Here is a 21011-nt window from a genome sequence, read left to right on the forward strand (position 1 = left end):
AATATTAGCAGAAAAGAGTCCAGAAAACATCACTCTAATTATCATGTGACCAGTGATGTCTCTGTTCCTGCCTGCAATGAAGCCTTCTGCAAAATTCAAAGCTGTATTTCACTTTCTAACTCCCCCGACCCCCCCTTTCTCCCCCGCCTGCCCGCCATCTTCCCTCCTCTCTTCTATTGTTGCATCATCTCTCCATCCCTCGTGTCCTCCAATACCCGTCCTGTTATTTCATCACATCCTTCTCTCGCCTTTTTATTTTACATTCCTTCCCACTTTTTCACACCAATTTTCTTATTTCAATTCCCCTGCAAATTATAAAAACACTTCTTCACATGTCGTCATCGTGCCCCTGCGCTCTGTCTCGTCTCCTTCTCTTCTTCTGTCCATTTCCTCGCCTCCTCCCTGCTTCCTTCTTGTGTTTTTCTCCATTAACTCCTTCCCTCCTCTTACAATCTGTTCGCCCTCTCTCCTCTCTCTCCTCCCCCACGTGTCATCACATCTTCCCCATACAGGTGAGATGGAGGAGCTGGAGTCCCTGTGGCTGACGGGAATCTGCCACCACGAGAAGAACGAGGTGATGTCCAGCCAGCTTGACGTGGACAACATGGCCGGCGTCTTCTACATGCTCGGCGCCGCCATGGCTCTGTCGCTCATCACCTTCATCTGCGAGCACTGGTTCTACTGGCAGCTGCGCTTCTGCTTCATGGGCGTCTGCTCCGGCCAGCCCGGCTTCGTGTTCTCCATCAGCAGGGTGAGACAGGAATCACAAGAAAATAGAGTTTTGTCTGGATTAGTATGGAAACACACAGGAAGAAGATTTACTCACTTGTACTTCTTCACAGATATTCTGATTGACAGATTCAAATTGCCAATATATTTTGTTCGAGGCAGAGCCAGCACTTTGGAGCTAACTCGTCCTACATTGTGCTCCTGTTTCCAATCATCAAAATCATGCAAAAGCCCAGTAAGATAGTGCTTTGCTACCTGCTGGCCCACATCGTAAATTTTGCAGTAGCTCTGATAAATAAAGGGCAATTTCCTCGCAAAGTTATGCAACTACTCAGCCATGTTTTGTATCTTTCTTACAAAGACGACCTTTTTAATGTTTAAAATGAGACAATGTGACTTTTAAACGAAGAGAGACTACAGTTTTCCCCTCACAATTGCAAATAAGCGATAAAATGCACCCCGGCCTCTGCTCCTGCTGCTAAAGCCTCTCTTGGTCGTGCGTAACCAGAAGCTAATTGTGGCTAACGTAAAGCACATGTACTTTCAGTTTGTGTTGATGTCGGCTCATGGATGTGGTGCATGTGCAGTGTTCTCTAACTAAAAACCTCATCCGACCTCCTTTAATCGGCTAACGTACCACTCGCTGTGAAATGTAAACACATGCTCCACAGCTGCTGTGAATCGCTTCCGTCAGACAACTACCCGTGTAATGCTAATCAGAAACAGTTAATACATCACTTTTAATACTGTTAGACCACTCTGAATCAGTTACCATTATCTTGTAATAGCCGCAAACAAGATCCATCTTATAAACAAACATAATTCCCGACTAACTTATTGTCAGCAGTTTCTCAGGTTGGAATAAAAACAGCAGTTTTTCATCATATCGTGCAGAATAAATCCTTTTGTTTATTCTTTTCTAAGTTGAGATCAAAGGTCAAACAATAATAATAACAAAGTTTATTTGTGTAGAGCGTATCCAGTCTTACAAAGTCTATTTTTATTTGTTTGTTTTACTTGTAAAGGCAACATGTACAACATTAAACACAAATGTTGCCATTTGATGCTAATCAGAGTTAGCTTAGATGCTAATTTTCATCCGCAGTCCCTTGTCAGGTCACGATTCTAACTTCATATAGTGCTTTACAAAAAGTAAAGACACAATAATAGTATACACAACATTGTGTGAATAAAAAGGAAAGACGTGTGGAGTAAAAGATGAACAAAGAATAGTTAGAGATAGAGCGGTAGAGATTGATACCCAAACAGAAATTCAACAACAAGCAGCTTCAATTTCTCACCAGAATTTTTAATTTTTAACAAAACTCCAAATAGGTTATAATTCTCAATCAATCAAATCAATACAACAAGTTTATTAGTCCAACTTTTTTTTAAACAATTTTTCGATAACAGACCGTTGCTATGAAGAACAGACCGTTGCTAAGGATTCATCTCTTATCACACAACCCAGAGGGCTAACTGTAATCGTATCAATCCACTGAAAGAAGTCAGGTAAATTTGACGTCGGTGTTTACAGAAGGGGGAAAAAGAAAAGAGACAAAACAGCAGAGAGAAAGCAATGAAGGTTAAAAGACTCAACAACTGAAGCTACGACAGAGAGATCTACAAACATGAAGTAAACACTAAACAGAACACAGTACGGGATACGGCGGAGTTTAAAGACGGTGAATGGAAAAGAAATAGTCTCTGACGGATAAGAGACAGAACACCGTGTCTTACTTCACCATGAGAAGAAATTCATTTAATGTGAGTGATAACAGCTGGCTCAGGTCGTCTTAAGAAGGCCTACAGAGGTAACCGTTGCTATGGACGCAGCTCTCACTCAGATATAAAACCAAGCATCTAGAAGTCTGATTGTAGAAAGGAATCATTTAGAATAGCGTTTAGTTTTAAAAGCAGTTAAAAATGACGACGTCCTGATGGAAACCGAAAAGATTAGCTCTCAATAAAATGTCCAGACGAAACTAAAATATCTCTCTGGAGGATCGGCTGGTTACAGAAAGAATGCAGGTGTGTTTGTTTTCCTCCTCTGATCTCAGAAGAGATTTGTCTCCTCTCCCTTGCGCTGCTCCTCTGAGCTTTTATCCTACATGACCGACCCAATCCAAAATCTCCCCGCACAAACACAGACACAGGAGCGTTTTTATTCTGTTTCGGCCTTCCTGACGTCCACCGGGTAAATATTTGCGAAATGTTGAGCCAAAATCAATATTCCACTCAACAAAAATCAGCCACAGAACCGGTGAGTGTAGATTACTGGATCCCACAGGGACCAAAGTCACCCCCGGGGGTATTTGATTTGCATTCCAATTGTTTTGACATGGCTTCGGTGTAATTCACTGTGTGTCTCTGAAGGTGAACCGCTGCAGGGCTAAACCACGTGGCTAATTTACAGCAGGGAGCCACACACACCGCTGCTCTCTGCTGCCTGTGCCTCAAACACAACGCAACATTTTCCCCTCTGTGCTCTAATATTCCGCTCCAGTGCCCAACTTTGATTATTTTGTATGCTGTTAATTTTACGTCGTTGCCGTCTCCTTGTTTGTATGTGTAGAAGGAGCGTAAAAAAATGTCAGTCGACTTCTCATTTCCACAGACAGGCTGCCCGTTGTTGTTCTTGATTATTACATCATTACAGTTTGTATGTGACCAGGATCTGAAAGCAATTATGTTTGTGTAACATTCAGTGATTGCATTCATTTACGGAGAATCACCTCTGTCTTTGCTGCGACATAAATGAGCACCGTGTGTCCACAAATACAGCCCGATGATTCAGTATGTTAAAATATTCAGGGGAAACAGTCATCGTGAGTGTTTATTTGCATATGTAGCACAGAGCTGTTGCATTGCAAAACAGCAACAGTGGAAATTACAGTTTATTATCTTTTCCACAATCGTCGGCCACAGCCTCATATCGTCTCCGTCTCATTTACTGGAGTGTTTCTCTCTCTCTCTCTCTCTCTGTCCTCGGCCATGTCTTCGCTCTCTTTTCTTCGCCCTGCTCCGCCGCTCAGATTGATTCCGCTTTTTTAATTTCACAGCATAATCCAATAAACTTTATTGTTATTGCCGCAATTAACATTTAAGCTCGGCGGTGTAAAAAATGAGACATCTGTCACGGTTCGGAGGAGTCACGTGGCGTCACGGTCGGTTTGCGTGCCCTCCCTCCTGAGGGGGGGGTTAGGGCTCTCCCCTGGCTACCTGCTCCTCCCGGGTCCCACCTGCAACACTGAAACAAATGAATTATATCGATTTAAAAAGCCTCTAATGACTTCAGAACAGTAAATGTATTAGAGGTTTAATCACTCCTCCGTCCGCAGCCCGCGCATCACATCATGTCATTTGCATTTAGCACCTCACACCTAAACCACGCAGGCAGAATTAAATTATAAGCCGCTGTATGTACAGTAGGCACTCTGTATGCGTTCCTACATAGGCTGCAGCTGGCTATTTGTTGATTTCCTGCCTCCCTGTACCGGTGTAATCACTTATAGATTTTGCTGTGAGCCCCCGGTGGATTGAAAATTCCTACAAACCCTGAGGCCACAGTTATTGCTATTCACACGCGTAACCCAAATAATCAGCTACTGTAGCAGCAATCTGCCAACTGTTACATTATGTGGGCATGTGGAGTACACAAAATGTGCTGTTGAATATGAAGCAGCAATCACTTTGTTAACTGTCCAGGATTTGATGCACTACAGCATTACCTTGATGCACCTGGTTGTTGCTGCGAGAAAGAGCTTAAAAAACCCACACAATTTTCATCCCAACGTCGCCCCCGTCGCCTACCTCGCCGTCTACACGGGTGAAAACCTAATGGAGCATGGTCATCATCCAGAGATTAAAGTGGATGCTTCTGGAAAAATCCAGACAGGGTGATGTAATAGATGTCATGGGAGGGAAGATGTGACAGATTTGGCAGCAGGTGGGGTGTAATCAGGACAATAAAGGAAGAATTATTGTTGGAGGAAAGGAGATGAAGTGATGACAAATTATATAAACAGACAGATGGAAAAGAGAAACACAGATGAGACAGAGAAGGAGCAGATAAACATTGAAAGATGCCTCTAAGTGGGGAAAAAAAACCAAGCAGGTGGGCGTATACATTTAAGATTCCCATCCAAATCCCATATTTCTCAAATACTGTTGAGTCATTTTGTATTTATGCTAACCTCTCTTGCTTTTACCCACCGTCAAGCTTTACATACTTGGCTGTTAACAGACTGTGAAATTGAAAGAAGCAATAACATTATCTATAAACCGGGAATGAGGGATGAAGGCCCTTTTTTTTTTGCTGCAATGCAGGCAATTAACAAGCAGAAACATGTGGCCGGGGGAAGGAGAAGTGAGGGTCAACGAGTCATATCAGCGGATAAACGGAGGAGGCTGGGAGGAGTCGTAGCTTAACAGCGGAGGATATTTGACAGCCGGCTGACCCTTACCCTCTTCTAAAAGAGGCCTGACCTCTGCAGTGGCGAAGCAGGCTGGAGGGCGGCTGATCTTTGCTCCTTAACAGTGTCCTAAACATCCTTTTATTTCCATAGTCATCAACAAACGTCCAGAAAAACTGGGTAAAATCATTGTTCGCAATTGATCTGATCCTCCACCGTCCCCATCTGTCATGCCTGCTTTGCTCTCCTCTGTGCATCCATTTTTATCTGAGTATTGTATCGTACATCACAGAATGCAAATGGGGCAGTTTATCTTTCTGTCACTGTGGCGCTTAGGCAGTGTCTCCTTGGCTTGGCCTTTCTCTTCGATGGGGATTGTTATGTGGCCGTTGGCGTTGAGGGGTAGTGGAACTGAGGTGTTTAATAACTGCCGGAGGATATTGTTCAGCTGAATTCTAATCACATTGATTAAAGGTATTGACCAGCAGGACCCGAGGGGTTTTATTAGCCCCTTTTGCCTTTATCAATCATCAAAACCATCCAGCTACACTATCCTCTCTGGGTCTCTCTTGCACTGTCACTGGGTCTCACACCAGCCAGTGTTTTAACATACTATAATCTGTATGTATACACTTTATTGAGCAAGGTATAAAGGGGGGGACCACGCCACACTTGTTTATGTCACTTCTCCCTCACCGCCCAATCAAAATTAAGAAGGGGCGGGACTTACTACATCAACTTTGTCAACAACAATGGCGGAGGAGAAGCTAATCCTCAAATTCCACAGGATCCGTCTCCGGCCCGTTCAAGTCAATGCTCGTGATTCCACAGCACGCGCCACGGTCCGTCTCCGGCGAACAGAGCAGATCGTTCCAAGCAGGAAGTCACACATGAAAACAGCATACAGCATCCTGTCATTTCAAAATAAAACACCATGTTCAGACTGGTACAGACTCCCGTTTTTTCCATTTTCATAACAACAACACGCCGAAATCTTGAAAAAAATGAACACTTTTAATAACGTAGTTGTCCCGCGATCTTGTGATCCCGCGAATCCAGCTGCTTGGGCCAGCGCACTGCTCCGCTGCGGATCAGACACGCTTCCTGTGGGTGAGGGCTCGCACCGTCTGACGGACCAGAACCGCGGCGCAGACAGAACACGCCGGACACGGATCCTGTGGGATCCAGGCGTAATCCTTTCGTTTTTTCCGAGGGTACAATTTCCAAGTCTAGAGCCGCTGCTAATGCCAGGACATGTGTTTGTTTACGTTTTCTTAATTAAATTTACTTGAATAAAAGCAAATATGAAGCATACGCAAAACAGACTTATCTGCCAGCTCCAAGGGAAGCGGAAGTGCTACCAGACAACTTTCATAACCTAGCAACAGTGAGCGCCGGTGAGAAGCGCTCTGATATTTGCCAGCGCAAAAAAACGCTTAGGCCTTTAAAGGAAGGGGTCCTCATGGATCCAAAACGACCAAACCCAAATGGACCAGACTCTTCTGTCTCTGGGATATTTCTGACCCGGTGCGTGTCAGCTGTCCTCTCAAATAAACACAAATGGCCGTAAAAATAATCATAACAAAGAACAAAGCAAGGTGTTCAAGGTACAATATAAATGTCTGAACAACTGCAGTCATGTGAGCTTAGGATACAATGTTCTCTCAAAAAGTTCACCCTGTTGTTGTGTCTCTCGCTTACAGGGCATCTACAGCTGTATCCACGGGGTGCAGATTGAGGAGAAGAGCAGCTCTGCACTGAACTCCCCATCAGCCACCATGAACAACACCCACTCCAACATCATGCGCCTCTTACGCACCGCCAAAAACATGGCCTCCCTGTCGGGGGTAAACGGCTCCCCACACAGCGCGCTAGACTTCATCCGACGGGAATCTTCTGTTTACGACATCTCTGAACACCGGCGTAGCTTGGCGGGTCACTCGGACTGCAAGCCCCCCTACATACCAGAAGACAACATGTTCAGCGACTACATCAGCGAGGTGGAGAGGACGTTTGGCAACCTCCACCTGAAGGACAGTAATCTGTACCAGGATCACTACCTTCACCACCATGGTTCAACACTAGGGCTCAGCGGACCTCCTCCCAACAGGCCCCCTAGTTTGGGTAGTGCGAGTTCTCTGGAGGGTGGCATGTTCGACTGTGACAGCCTTGGTGGAGGGGTGGCTCCTATTTTCACCACCCAACCCTGCGCAGCACTGACCCACCGAAACATGAGCAAGTTTGACCTGCTGTCCGGACAGACCCCTCCCTCAGGCCAGAGCTTTAAGGGAGGTCTGCCGGACCTGTACGGGAAGTTTTCCTTCAAGGGAGGTGCCTCAAGTTCCACATACATCCCTGGACATAACTACTGCGGAGTTAGAGGAGATGAGGATGGGAATATTCGCTCAGATGTGTCCGACATTTCCACGCACACAGTAACATATGGAAATCTGGAGGGTAATGCCAAGAAACGCAAACAGTACCGTGATAGCCTGAAAAAGAGGCCGGCCTCTGCCAAGTCCAGACGGGAGCTGGACGAAATCGAGCTGGGCTACAGGAGGAAACCTTACCACATCAGCCACCACCACTACCACGGCCACCGTGCATCCTCTCCGCCGCTTTTGCCCTCTGAACGGAAAAGAGGCGTAAGTGCAGGTGGAAACAGCGAGGGGAACTCCTATATCTTCAGAGAAAAGGAGAGCGTTAGGGATTTTTATTTGGACCAGTTTCGGCCCAAAGAGGGAGTCCCTCAGTGGGAACATGTGGACCTAACAGAGGGCCCTGGGAGTAGAGATGGAGGAGTGCCGACCTGCACCACCCTGGTTCCAGTGGATGATTTTCTTAAGAGCAAACCCAAAAAGTCAGATCCTAAGAGCGGTGGAGGATCTGGGCTGGCAGGAGGAGAGTGGGAGTGCAGGAACTGTCGAGCGAGCGGGGGAGGGGGCAAACAGATGTCCATTCATGGAAGTGGGTATGGTGGTATGAGCTGCGGCACCTCGGGAGGTGGAGGAAACAGCCGCCCCAGCTCTGCAACCTGCATGCGCTGCGAGGGCTGTAAAAAACAGACAGGAAACCTCTACGATATCAGCGAGGACAACAACCACCTCTTGGAACAGATGGGGGGAGGAAAAGGTGGAGGAGGGGGAGGTATGGGCGCAGGCCCTCAGGCTCAACCTCAGGGCCAGCAGAGGAGGAAGGGTGGAGGATTCGGCAAACCGCTTAGGCGACAGCACTCTTATGACGCGTTTGTCGACCTTCAGAAAGAAGAGTCAGGCGGAATGGGAAGTTTGATTGGTCTTGGAGGAGGTGGAGGTATGGGTGGCCCAGGTATGGGAGGGATGTTGCCCCCACCCAGGAGTGTTAGTTTAAAGGAGAAGGAACGCTACATGGAGGGCACCAGCCCCTTCGCACACATATTTGAGCGTCACGGGGGCTCGGAAAGAGAAAGGGAAAGAGACAGGGACCCATTGTTTTATGGAGGTGAGAGCCGGAAAGGACCCGGCTCACCGTTCGGCCTGTTTAGAGGCGGGGATGGACTCCACCGCCGCTCCATTGGAGAGAGAGACATGAGAGACAGGGATAGGTCTTTGATGGAAGGAGGTGGGGCGGCGTTCTCTTTATCAAAATCTCTTTACCCCGACAGGGTAAACCAAAACCCCTTTATACCCACCTTTGGCGACGACCAGTGTCTGATGCACGGAGCCAAACAATATTACATGAAAAAGCAACAGCAGCAGCAGCAGCAACAAGTTGCCAAAAACAGCCGAAGTGACTTCAGGAGCCAGATGAGCACGACGTCATATCTTCCAGCATCTGCCACGGCTGGGGTGATGTCAAACGTGGCCCCCCGGTTCCAGAAAGAGCTCAGCCTCGGGGGACTGAACCACCATGGCTCCATGCTGGGTGTTGGACCCCCTCGTCCCTTCAACGGAAGCAATGGCCATGTGTACGAGAAACTCTCCAGCATTGAGTCTGACGTGTGAGACAATAAGGGGGAGGAGGAGCGGACGCTGGCGAGAGGGAAGGGTGGAGAGGAATAGAGTCATGTAGTGTAAGGAGATCAGGGATGATTTTAAAGACACTGTCCACACACTGCAACCCTTAGCCCATATTGGGACATCAAGATGAGGTTAAAGAGGAGAAAGCTAGAGGGAGAAATGAGGTTGAGACTTTGAAATAGAAGAGAAAGGGGGAAAGATAAAACAGTCTTGATTTTGCAAGAAGCTCTGTTTAAAAATCAGGACACTCTGGGGAGGAGTGGGATGTAAACCCTCTCTCAGATTTGGCCAAAGCAACTCTACTTTTATGTCAAAACAGAGTCCAATTAACCCTCCCCCCTTAACCTCACAAATGCACTCAACTCCATTTCATCCACCAGTGAGGCAGAAGCCAACGCGCTTGGTTGTTACTGGAGACACCTCGTCTTAGTTCGAGACTGGACATGTGAGCCTGGTGCGATTTGATGGCTGTCCGAGAGCTACCGCCGAGCGCTGATGAGGAAAGACTGCGAGAGTGGAGAGAGGAGCGAACTGCCCATCTGGCCCTGTGTCACCGCAGAAAGGAGACATTGTCACGTTTACCAGAGCCGCGACACAGGACATGACTAGTGCTTCTCTCTCCCTCTCTCTCTCTCACTCTCTCTCTCTCTCTCTCTCTCTCTCTCTCTCTCGGCCCGGCCTGTCCATCTCCCTCCGTCCCGCAACTCTTCTGTTCTCCCTCTCTCCTCTTTCCCTTAGCCCCACGCTCCTCCTCCTCATCCCTAACGCCAAAAGAGCTGATCTTGTTTGCTGTGAGAAATACAATCATGAATGATAATAAGATATTCTTATAGAAAAAACAGGGTATAAGAACAACATAATATTGATAACATTGTGAATAACAAAGATGTTAGTTCTGATTATGATAACACTGCTGATGATATCACTAAGTTTTTCTTGTTTTTATGTTCTGTTGGTAAAATATTTCACTACTGTTTTAGTATCTGTAGTTGTATCTTGACTGCCCCCGGTGGCAGCAGGACGGTTGTTTTTAGTTCAACCAACAAGCCAGAAAGACTGAGTCCTTAACTCTTGTTTTTCGGGTTTCTGTAGAATATTTTACTCCATGCTCATACATTTATTTGCTCCTTGTGGAAAAACAGGATCTTGAGGACACGTTTAGAGCTGACGGATCCTTATTTGTTGTTTCAAGACATTACAAATCAAGTGCACACACACACACACACACACACACACTTTAAAAACACAGTTTTTTGTTGGCCTGAACTTGTGTTACTGTGAACAAGTTTCGTCAGAAACCGAAGACACTGAAAGGAAGGACGTGCCTTAATGGTCTCCAGTGGATGTGTCCTCCTAATTACATGCGGTCCCCACGTGGCAGCACCAGGACGGACCGGCATGCTTCGAGGCCGCTTTCTTCACGTTTATGAACCAAAACTGCAGTAAAAATTTACAGCAGGCTCGAGACGCTGCTGCTCCGGATGGTTTGGATACAAGATGTTGTTGGAGATGTTTTATAACTTCGTAAAATAATTTCGTATGTCAAGTTTGGGCTGTGCTTTATGAAGCAGTTGTATTCAGGATGTCCCACCGTCACGGATAGACCGATGCGTCTCACTTTACAACACGGCAGCCTTTAGACCACTTCTTTTATTCAGGTTACATGATAAAAGTCACCGGGCACTTACTTCTTTCGGCCTCTCACTAGTATCATGCAGAAGGGGTTGTCTTGTTCGGACATTGTGTATGATTAATATATGCACTGTTACTGAAATGTATCGTGTGGGAGAAGTGTTGTCGCCCCGGGACAATAATGGTGGTAAAAGCTTGAGCTGAGGAGGATGTCTTTTTGTCCTCTTAAACACTGACTGAGGCGTCAGGAAGTCGGCCATCTTGAGAAAGCTCTCCGGCTTTTTCCTTTGACTGATGTAGATAGTCCTTTCAGCCGGAGAGGCTTAATTTATTGCACAGGACATTTTACTCAGTGTAGGTTCAGGCACTCAGTAGACATGCCTTATCGTCCCATCACCCCCGCCCCCTTCCCCCGACTCCGGGCTGTCTGATGATGACTCATCATTTTACTGTACAGAATAAAGAAGCCTCTATTAGTTATTTTAAAGGTTTGATCTTTGATTAGCTGGCGGTGTGAGAAGTTCAAGGGCTGCGGGAGATTGTGCAGGAGTGCTGGCTGAGATTGGAGCTGCTGGAGTGTGTAGAGTGCGATCGTTGTCGTTGCAGACTTTTATCTTATACCCCCATCTTAATGCACCGATGTAATAGGCTGGCGTGAGTGTGTGTGAGTGTGCGTGTGTGTGTGTGTGGAAGCAAATCACGATTGAATGATAACAGCTGTTTTTTTCCCCCCTCGAACTTGCTGAAAACTATTCATAAATTCAAAGCCCTCCCTCGATAACTCCGCTAAAGTGAGAGCGATCAAGTTAGCCTTAAATCAAACGGATCCATCCACCTCCCTCCCCCCCCCGAATGACTCTTCTAATAAAATTGATTGGGATCTCTGGAATTTTTATACGCACACGTTTTGAAAGTTCAGGTCAACCATTGTCGGCGAGGCGGCGTCGGGACGGAGAGCGGGGGGAAAGCGACGAGGAAATAAGAACGAGCAGAAGACAGACTTTGGAGTGGGCATCAATCAGTGTCAGCATTTGTATGTTCAATCTTTTCCTTGTAAATAATATATTTAAAACTCTTTTCACTTTTACAGTAAACAGACAGACAGGATGTAACTTTCAATATGTTTTACAGCAATTTAAGAAATAAACAAAACAACAATAAAAACGCATAAAAACTAAAAAAAAAACATAAATATGCAAAAATATAGTTAAGACACAAATATTACTAATCATAAGTGATATAATTGAACCTCTTTTTCTTTGAATCTCATGTTTACTTAATTATGATAGTTTACCAATCAGTATACTGATTATGTTAAGAATTATGCTTTTTCATATTTTCACTAAAGTGTTGGAAATTGAGGATAATTTACTGTAGGTGTAGACGTTTGGTGATCAAAGGGGAAAGTTTAGTTTTAGGAGTCTTTGCTAAGTTTCCCTTGAATTGTGTTAGACTTTCTCTTTTTAAGGTAAGCTATTCTTCATGCTTTTTGAGATCAATTATCTACACATTTATGTAATACAATAATACATGTATACATAGATGATATTGCATATAGAGGCAGTATATTGTGATCCTTCATTTTTAAGCAGCAATCCTCGCTAAAAACTTACAAGTTGTTTGTGTTTTTGTTGCCCGCTTTTTTGACCTGGGCTCTGACGGTGATTGCACACAGAATTTAGAGCCATCAGCGACCTGGCCTATCCTGTTCCCTCTATATGTTTGGAATAGATATCACTGTGGTAAAGGAAGATGCACACACACACACGCAAACACACATAGGAACACACGCAAATGCACGCTGGACGTTTCCCAGCGTCGACGTTTTGTTAATGCTGCTGAGAACTTCAGCTCAGAACAAGTGTAGTTTCATCTCACGGAGGATTTGAAGCTGAAATGCATTTGTGCAACCCCTTATTAAAAGGTGCAACATTTGTTCAGTCATGTCTCATTTTGTGCAGACTCAACGCTTCAGGGGAATCAACGGTTTTCGCTCTACTTTACCTCACATGTTGCTAATGTTTGACAGCTGCGAACGCTTAAATGCTTTGTACTCTCATTTATTTGGTGCACTGGTTGTTTTCACTGTTTGAGACAGGAAGTATAATTTGTAATTTGTTATGTACATATGCAATTTTGTCCCCATGCAGCCTGATATTATTTATCCGGCTCTTCTTCTGCGTTCCAATAAGTCTTTATAATCTTCTCTCCGGCCCTTGGGGGAGGAATTCATCCCTCTTCTGTTTTTCTCCTTGTCTCGAGGGTTGATTGAAAAAGTGAAAAATGTATCTGTGCGAGCGCAAACTCTGTTCAGTTTGCATATTTTTCACACAAGCCGTCTTTTTTTTCTCTCCTCATTTGCAATAAAGAGCGTGACCACACAGACACGCTCTTACTGTACACTGAATGTGCCAATACATCAGTTCCTGTTGTTTTTTGTTCCTGCATTGGAAAGGCCACTTCAAGGTGCACCCGACACAGTGCTAAACATGCTATCATCAGGCCTTTAGCACCTCCAGCTGCTCTGCTCCGCAGCCGGCGTGCGCAGGTCAGGCCGTGATGCAGAGTAAGCACGGCTCGTCACAAGTCTTTATTTCCCTCAAGGCCAAATTGGTCCCCAGCCCGACTCTCTCTGCACACGAAGCATGCCACAACACATTTGTTCAAATGGTTCACGTAGAGCAAAACACTGTGTCACATATTAACAACACGAGAAAGCGGCTGCGGCAAGTTAGCGGGCTGGAAAAAACCTGAAGGTGGAGGATGATGATCACCTCAGCTGAGCGCAGGACCAAATAATAACACGGTCGGCTGCAGGGACGACGCACCGGTTACACTGACCTGTGAATATTTTAGCGTTTTGAGGTTTTTGAAGGTGTTTAAAATATTTTTGTTATTTAATCAATGAGTCACAAAGGATCATACTGTGATTGTTTGGTTGTGAAGGTCCATTTAATTCAGCTGCTTCTGATTTTCACCCCGACTCACTGCAGAACTTGTTTACTGATACTTTAAAGATCAATCTGTGTGTGCGTGTAATTAATACGTGTATTGATATTGCTTTATATTGATGCATACAGACTTTTCTATTAAATAGTGTACAGTTTTGTTTGTTTAATATTTTCCATCTTCATCGTTCCTGCGGTTCACGCGAGGATGTTTTACCTGCGTGAAAACGACATAAGGGGTTGCTACTAAATGTATTTCACAGGTCGATGAAAACACTTTACTGAATCTACATGGGACGACAAAATTAACTGTGGGTTGACTAAACATGTGAATAGCATCAATTGTATACATAATGATATACAGAATCCTATTCTTGGCCATTCTTTTCTCTTTTTGTGGCCCTTTTCTTTCAACGAATCCCACAATTTTTACACCATACGAACAGAAAAACGACACAAAAACAAATAATTGTACAGGTTGTGTAAATACTGAATATCGGGGAAAACTTTTACCTTCTTTTTTTTTTGTATGGAAACGATCAAAGTAATCTCAATAACAGAATTAACCACGTCATGACAAAATTGCAAAAAAGCATCATTAAGGTACTTCTAATAAGGATAATACTGATATCTACGATTATAAGAGCTCAATAAGACTATTCTTTCTCTTTGTACATGATGAACAAATGAAGTGTTGAGTATTAATAATAAAAAACTATAAGTTTCACGAATATGGTGACGAGTCTTTAAGCTTCTTTGTGTTTACCTCTGAATTTAAACGCTTTGTTCTCTCTCTCTCAGACACACACAAACACCTCGAACGCACCACACGAAGGGCCCGATCAGACAGAGAGTGAGGCGCGCCGCACTGCCTTTTTCGTTGTTGAATCAACCACTGAATCATAGCTGTCATAACCTAACCGTTATATTGTCTACTGACAGAAGGCCCGCCTCTCCTTTTATCCGATTGGACGATGAGAAAAAACGGCCATGACGTCGGGCGCTTTTCTGCTTTGAGTTGAAGTTTTTTCAACTCGAGGCGCTCAGAGCGTTTCCCCAAAAACACGAGGCACACAGAGCGGAAAACTGTGAGGCGCTCTGCAACACAAAAGCAGTGTGCAAAAAGCCTCTCATTGAAAACAATGACAAAAAAGCCCCCAGCTGCTAAAACACGTTCTGTCTGATCGGCCCTGACTCTTTATTGGGCGGAGGTTTAGCTCAGCGGAGGTCAACCTCAGTCCTATCATGCCGACTTTGGCTCTGCACCTTTGGAGGATGCTATCCGCTTCTCCAATGGGTCCTGGAAAACCTCTGCCAGACTACTCGCTAAGATCACTAAACTACACTCCCTGAATCTATGACGCCCGCCTCTGATGTCATGTCTCGTTCAGAATCGTCAGGTTTGAAATGTAGACTGCAGACCTGAAGACGATCCACCGGTATGTTCTCGAAATGAAACGGTAGTATTTCACTCCAGCGTCTCTCGCTGGGCCGTTCCTTTCAGAGGGAGGGGCGCAATGCACGCTGGGTGTTGTAGGAATGTAGTGAAACCCTGAGCTATTTGTACAACTTTCTCCACAGCTATGCCGCCAATTTCAAATATTATTGCTTCTACTGATTACAGAGAACACCAGCTTTGACCTGAAGATTAAAGGAGTCGCCCCCTGCTGGCCATTAGATATAATGCAGGTTTTAGGCACCTCTGCGTTGGCTCCAATTTTCACACTCTCAGGCTACGTCCACTTCTTATACAGTTTCTGTTCTGAGTACGTTTTCCAACTGTAGCTGACACACAGCCTCTCTTTCTTTCCTCTCTTTTAACACACACACTGAAGTCGGTCCTCTCTGTCCTTGTTGCTTTCTTTCACACCCTCATTTATTGTCACTCTCTCAAATCCATGATCTCTCCGTACACGAGCTGGCTCTCTCTCAGCAAAGGCAGGAATTCCTGGGAGAAAGGGGGGGGAGAAGAGAGGCCGGCCTGGGAAACGAGGGGCCATATGGTGACTGTATGGTGGATTGGTTGGGTCCGGGTCTGTCCCCTCAACAACCCACTCTGCTGCTGGCGCTCCGCACAGCCTCGTCTGATGGCGTCCAGCACCCTCGGGGTTCTCCCAGGCTGCTCTCTCTGGCTGCTCTCTCCTCTCCTCCATCGCTGTGCTGGAGTACACAAAACCTGATGAGATCTTTACAAAGTAAGAGCTCAAACGGAACCGGCAGCTTTGATACCTTTTATTTATCCAGGAGAGATAAACACTGAGATTAAAGATGTCTTCCACGACGCATAATAATAATCTGAGGGCAGGGAAGCGGCACAGGTTGGAAGAACAGATGATTAAAGTGAATGAAGAAAACCCATCACATCAAAGTGACATTGAGAAGGACATTTATCTTCCAACGGCCTCACTATTAGTTGCTGGTGGTGTAATATTATGCTTGTACTGAGCAGGATCTTTGTGCAAATGTATTTAAATGAATGAATAACAAGCGGGACCTCCTCTGAAGAAGGTTACATGCAAAACATCCCAAAGACAATTGAAGCTAAAAGTGTAGCTACAATGCTAAAGATCTTTTTTAACACTGTGCACAAACAGCAGCTTTAAAGGAGCTGGAAAAAGCCCCTGTCAGTCAAAGCTGGTGTTCTCTGTAATCGATAGAAGCAATAATATTTGAAATTGGTGCCATAGCTGTGGAGAAAGTTGTACAAACAGCTCGTGGTTTCACTACATTCCTACAACACCCAGCATGCAATGCGCCCCTCCCTCTGAAAGGAACGGCCCAACGAGAGACACTGGAGTGAAATACTACCGTTTTCGCTGCAGGCAACGGCTCAGAGCCGTATAGAATCTGAAATACGACCAGAATATGTTGGTGGATCATCTCAAAAATCTTCAGGTCTGCAGTCTACATTTCAAACCTGACGATTATGAACGAGACATGACATCGGAGGCGGGCGTCCTAGATTGAGGAAGTGTAGTTTAGCGAGCTCCCTGGCCTCCACCAGATGGCGCGTTTTATGTAGTCTGGTGGAGGTTTTCCATTGGAGAAGCGGATAGCGTCCTCCAAAGGCACAGAGCCAAATTGCATTTTTTTAGCTCCCCATGATAGCATGACAGCACTGAGGTTGAAAATCAGCGGACTGGCCCTTTAATGAAGATAGAAGCCAGATCTCTTGGAAAAAAAGCTGTGAAGTCTGTAAATTTTACATTCTGACAAGCAGAGCTTTTCCAGAGTGACTTAAAGATGCATTAAGATTTTTACAGCCTCCATAGAACAAAATGACTGCAGTGTATCAATCAGGGGCTGATAGGACTGTTGATCAATACCAGTGACCCCTGCAGGACGGCTGCCACAGGGTGAGTGAACCAGCTTCTCTAACATGTTCCGTGCTAAAGCCAAACAAGCAAAAGCTTCGGAACATTTCTGCCCTCACAAGTTCACTCTCTGCCTTTCAAGTGAAAAGATGTGATTCGTGCAAAATGAAAAATGAGTGCAGTTAGTTTTTAAGCTCAGCCGTAGATATTTCAATATTTATGCAATTCCCTGGTTGCCAGTTAGACTTTTTTGAGGTTTCAAGTTTCCCTTTAAGAGAAGTTAGCTGCCATGAGCCGCTTTGAGACGTACAGTGAATCCATGATAATGAGTCCAATACTCAGAGTCTTATTGTGAATATTTATCCATTGTTCTGTGTTGAAAACAATGACTGTATTTAAAGATGGACGATTGCATATCCACCTCCTCTTGTTGTACAAAAAAGAAGCCATCATACCCCCCTCAGGTGGGCTCAGTCTGCAGCAGAACAGCTTCTTGTGTCGGTCTGAAGCAGATATTCACGCTTATGGAAAGTTCAATGACTGTAGTGTTAGTGTTAGTTACGTCTCCTCTCGCCGTTCCTCCTCTACTCTGCTACACTGCAGGAGCCTGATTTGTCAACAGAGCTGTCAATCATGAGGCCACACCCCCTTTATATAGCATCAAGCGTCCAACAACACTTGGACATAAATCAGCGTGATAAGAACTAACTGTAATGTTTGAGAGAAATTTATCTGGCGTGTATTTTGATTTTATAGTTTGACTCATGTCCCATCTGTTAACATGGAGGAGGCGGGCTTTATGACCTATACTGCAGCCAGTCAGCAGGGGGCGATAGAGAGGGTTTGCCTTCACTTTTAGGGAGCTGTCATGTCGTCCATCTTTTTACACAGTCAATGGTTGAAAACTTGCTAGCTGCCACAATGCCTTGGGTTGCATCTGTCGACCAATCAGAGGCTGTGTTACTGAGTCTGGCATGTGTTATCCTTGTTTTGTGATTTATTTCAGTGTAAAGTTCTCACTTCCTGTTTTAGGTTGTCACTATTTCCTTCCCCTTTGCTTTACTTCCTGCCTTTGTGTGTTTTCCCGCCCTTTTTGTTTCCACCTGTGCCTCATTGTCTCACCTGTCCCTGATTACCCCGACCTTCCCAGTGTATTTAGTCTTTATCTTCTCCTGTTTCAGTTTGTTTTCGTCAATTCGTTGACCCTTGCTCCTTGTGTGGATGTTTCCTGAGGCCCTTCCGTTGTTTCACAATGTTTTTGATGTTTATTTTTTGCTGTCTCCGTTTGGTCTCTCCAACTATTAACCTCAACTTCTGCCTGCACCAAAGTTGCAACTTTTGTTGCAGTAGTTGTATGCTCCAGCCAAAAAACATTGTAACTCATAATCAGCCACTTGAAGTTGCAGCAAACCCCAAAACAAGCCTGTGAAATCCTGAAGGCACTGATGATACTATCACTTCCTTCAGCTTCTCTCTGCATGCCGATGACCCACTCACTTCCATCAGAGTTTGGTTCACACCTGCACACAACAGTCCGCTTGTCCCGCACCCCGCTCTGGTGACACCCACCTCCTCATCCATCATCCCTGGAGCGGCCCGACCGCCCATCACTCCCAGCTCGCATTCATTTTCCACTCACACGGGCAAGCGAGCCGCATTCAATTATTGATGGTGAGAGGGAGGTTTAAGGAGAAAAGGATGGGATGTATAAGTAAGATAGAGACTCACTAACCATCCCTAACTGCTCTAAAGTTTGGTATTTCTAGGATGAACTAAATGAAACCTTTTTTCAGTCTGACCGTCTGAGCAGACATGGAGCATCTGAAGGCCGAAACCCTCGACAGCTCTCTCTCGAAACCTCGCTCTCTGTCTGCCCGAGTCCCTCTCTTACACTTTGTTGTCCATCCTTCTCTCCTTTTACTTCTTCCCTCCTCCATTTATCCCACTCTCACTCCCTCACTCCCCCCCTCCTCCTGTGCGTCAGCTTGAATTATTAGGATGAAGAGAGGGGTGGTGGAGGTGGGAGGGGGCATGGCGGTAATAAAAGGAAGAGGGTTCCTGTGAGTTATGGACAAGAGTTCACTGGATTATGGAGAAGGAGAGGGGGAGCAGGATGGAGGGGTAAAAAGGACAGATGACAGTAGAGGAGGTGCTAAACTACTTCCATAAGTCCAATAAAGCAAGCTTCCATTTCAGTGACACATCTCACTTCATCCTTGAAACTTGTGACCTTAGAGGACATATTGGTTTGCAGAATATGGCTCAGTTTTTCCACTTTCTTCCTACTGTTTATAAAGTACCTGCAGAGAGGACAAGGGAGCGAGTCAGAAATGAAATGTAAAGTATTTTTTAACATCCAGTAATGCATTTCAAGCTCATCTTTCAGCAAATGCAAGACAAAAGATTGAAGAAGAGCAGCCAAGATTTGAATCTAACCTTATTCCTGCATGTGTTATAATGGCAGCAGATGCATGACTGCAGCACAGCTCACACAACAGCTGGACAGGACACCAGCCTTCATAGTGGAGGGAGGTTACATGTGATCAATATACAAACAAAGCGTATAGAAATGTGACTTATTGACCATATGCACATGGCGGCCATTTTTCACTGTCATCACGCTCAGGGTGGGAAGGTCAAACGCTGTTACAATGTTTCGAGGACAATGGACAGTGAAAATCCAGAGGGATATCGAGCCATACACACGTTAGCCACTAACAGATATTGTTAGCATTTAGCCCTTTCCTCCATCTGAAAATGTTACAGGATACGGTAAAAACACAACAACATAAAGTCCTAACTCTAAGCTAGGAAGTGATTGAATGCTAATGCTAACATTGAGCCAATTCCCAGGTATTTTGACCGTTAACTAGTAAGTGATTTAATGCTAACATTACTATCTTACATGTTATACGATACAAAAAGAAAGGTGTGTATTTGTAGCTAATGGTAAGCTAGGAGAAAGTTGAATGCTAACATTAGCTATTGTCTGAAGCTAATAAGTTATCAAATATGTTGTATAAGTATGGCCTTATCATTACATTACAGGTTTTTTTATCAGAGACGAACATATGTCAAGGTAAAACAATGTCTTGATAACACGTTAGCTATCTTTAGATAATGGTAAGTGTTAGCATTCATCCGCATGATAGCTAATATTTCAGTTAGCTAGGAAGAGACTGAATGTTAACGTTACCATTTGATAATGTTACACAATATGGTAGGAAAGGCATAAATTCCTAGCTAACGGTGGTATAGCAAGGAAGTGATTGAATGCTAACATTAGCTTTGTCTGATGGAGTTATCAAATATGTTTTTTTTTTCTTGAAATATGACCTAATCATTTCAATGCTTCCAGGTTTAACAGCAATGACAAGATGTCAGTAAAAATCTGTAGGGGCATTGGGTCAAGCTAAGGCAACATATTTAATAGGCCTAAGCCATTAGCTACCTTCAGACAATGGCAAGTGTTAGCATTCAACCACGTCCTAGCTGATATTTCAGTTAGCTAGGAAGTGACTGAATGTTAACGTTACCATTTGATATGGTTACATATTATGGTAGAGAGGGCATAAATTCCTAGCTAACCGTCGTGTAAGCTAGAGGGAGGTTGAATGCTAACATTAGCTATTCTCTGATGGTAGCTAATGGATTATCTAACATGTTTTTTTTCTTGGAATATAGCCTCATCATTTCAATGCTACCAGTTTTATCATCAATTGAAAAGACAATAAATGTGAAAATCTGGAGTGACCAGGCCATATTTTAAAATAAAACAACATATTTGATAGCCCATAAGCTAACGTCAGACAACAGCAAATGTTAGCATTTGCGCAAAAGAACAATAACAAAGTCTACCAGCGCAGACGAATAATCAGATTCCATGTGATTTGTGCTGTCTGAACATATGATACAATACGAAAGGTGTAAATTTGTGATGGTAACGGTGATGTTAGCTAGGAAGGGGATAAATGC

At 44.6% G+C, this 21011-nt stretch overlaps 1 protein-coding gene across 3 annotated transcripts in view; it reads left to right on the plus strand.

The window, feature by feature from the left end:
- LOC138604410 (glutamate receptor ionotropic, NMDA 2B-like) overlaps positions 1-14449 on the plus strand; it is a 153871-nt gene extending 139422 nt beyond the window's left edge. For all 3 annotated transcript variants that reach the window (XM_069676337.1, XM_069676341.1, XM_069676340.1), the window contains exons 16-17: positions 513-751; positions 6848-14449. In XM_069676337.1, coding sequence (XP_069532438.1) covers positions 513-751; positions 6848-9127 — 2519 coding nt within the window. In that variant the 3' untranslated portion in view covers positions 9128-14449. The remainder of the gene's footprint in view (positions 1-512; positions 752-6847) is intronic.
- Positions 14450-21011: the final 6562 nt, after the last annotated feature.

Source organism: Semicossyphus pulcher, unplaced genomic scaffold, assembly GCF_022749685.1.
Source record: "Semicossyphus pulcher isolate SPU_LCO1_2020_fin unplaced genomic scaffold, fSemPul1.0.p SCAF_25, whole genome shotgun sequence".
NCBI classification, from domain to species: Eukaryota; Metazoa; Chordata; class Actinopteri; order Labriformes; family Labridae; genus Semicossyphus; species Semicossyphus pulcher.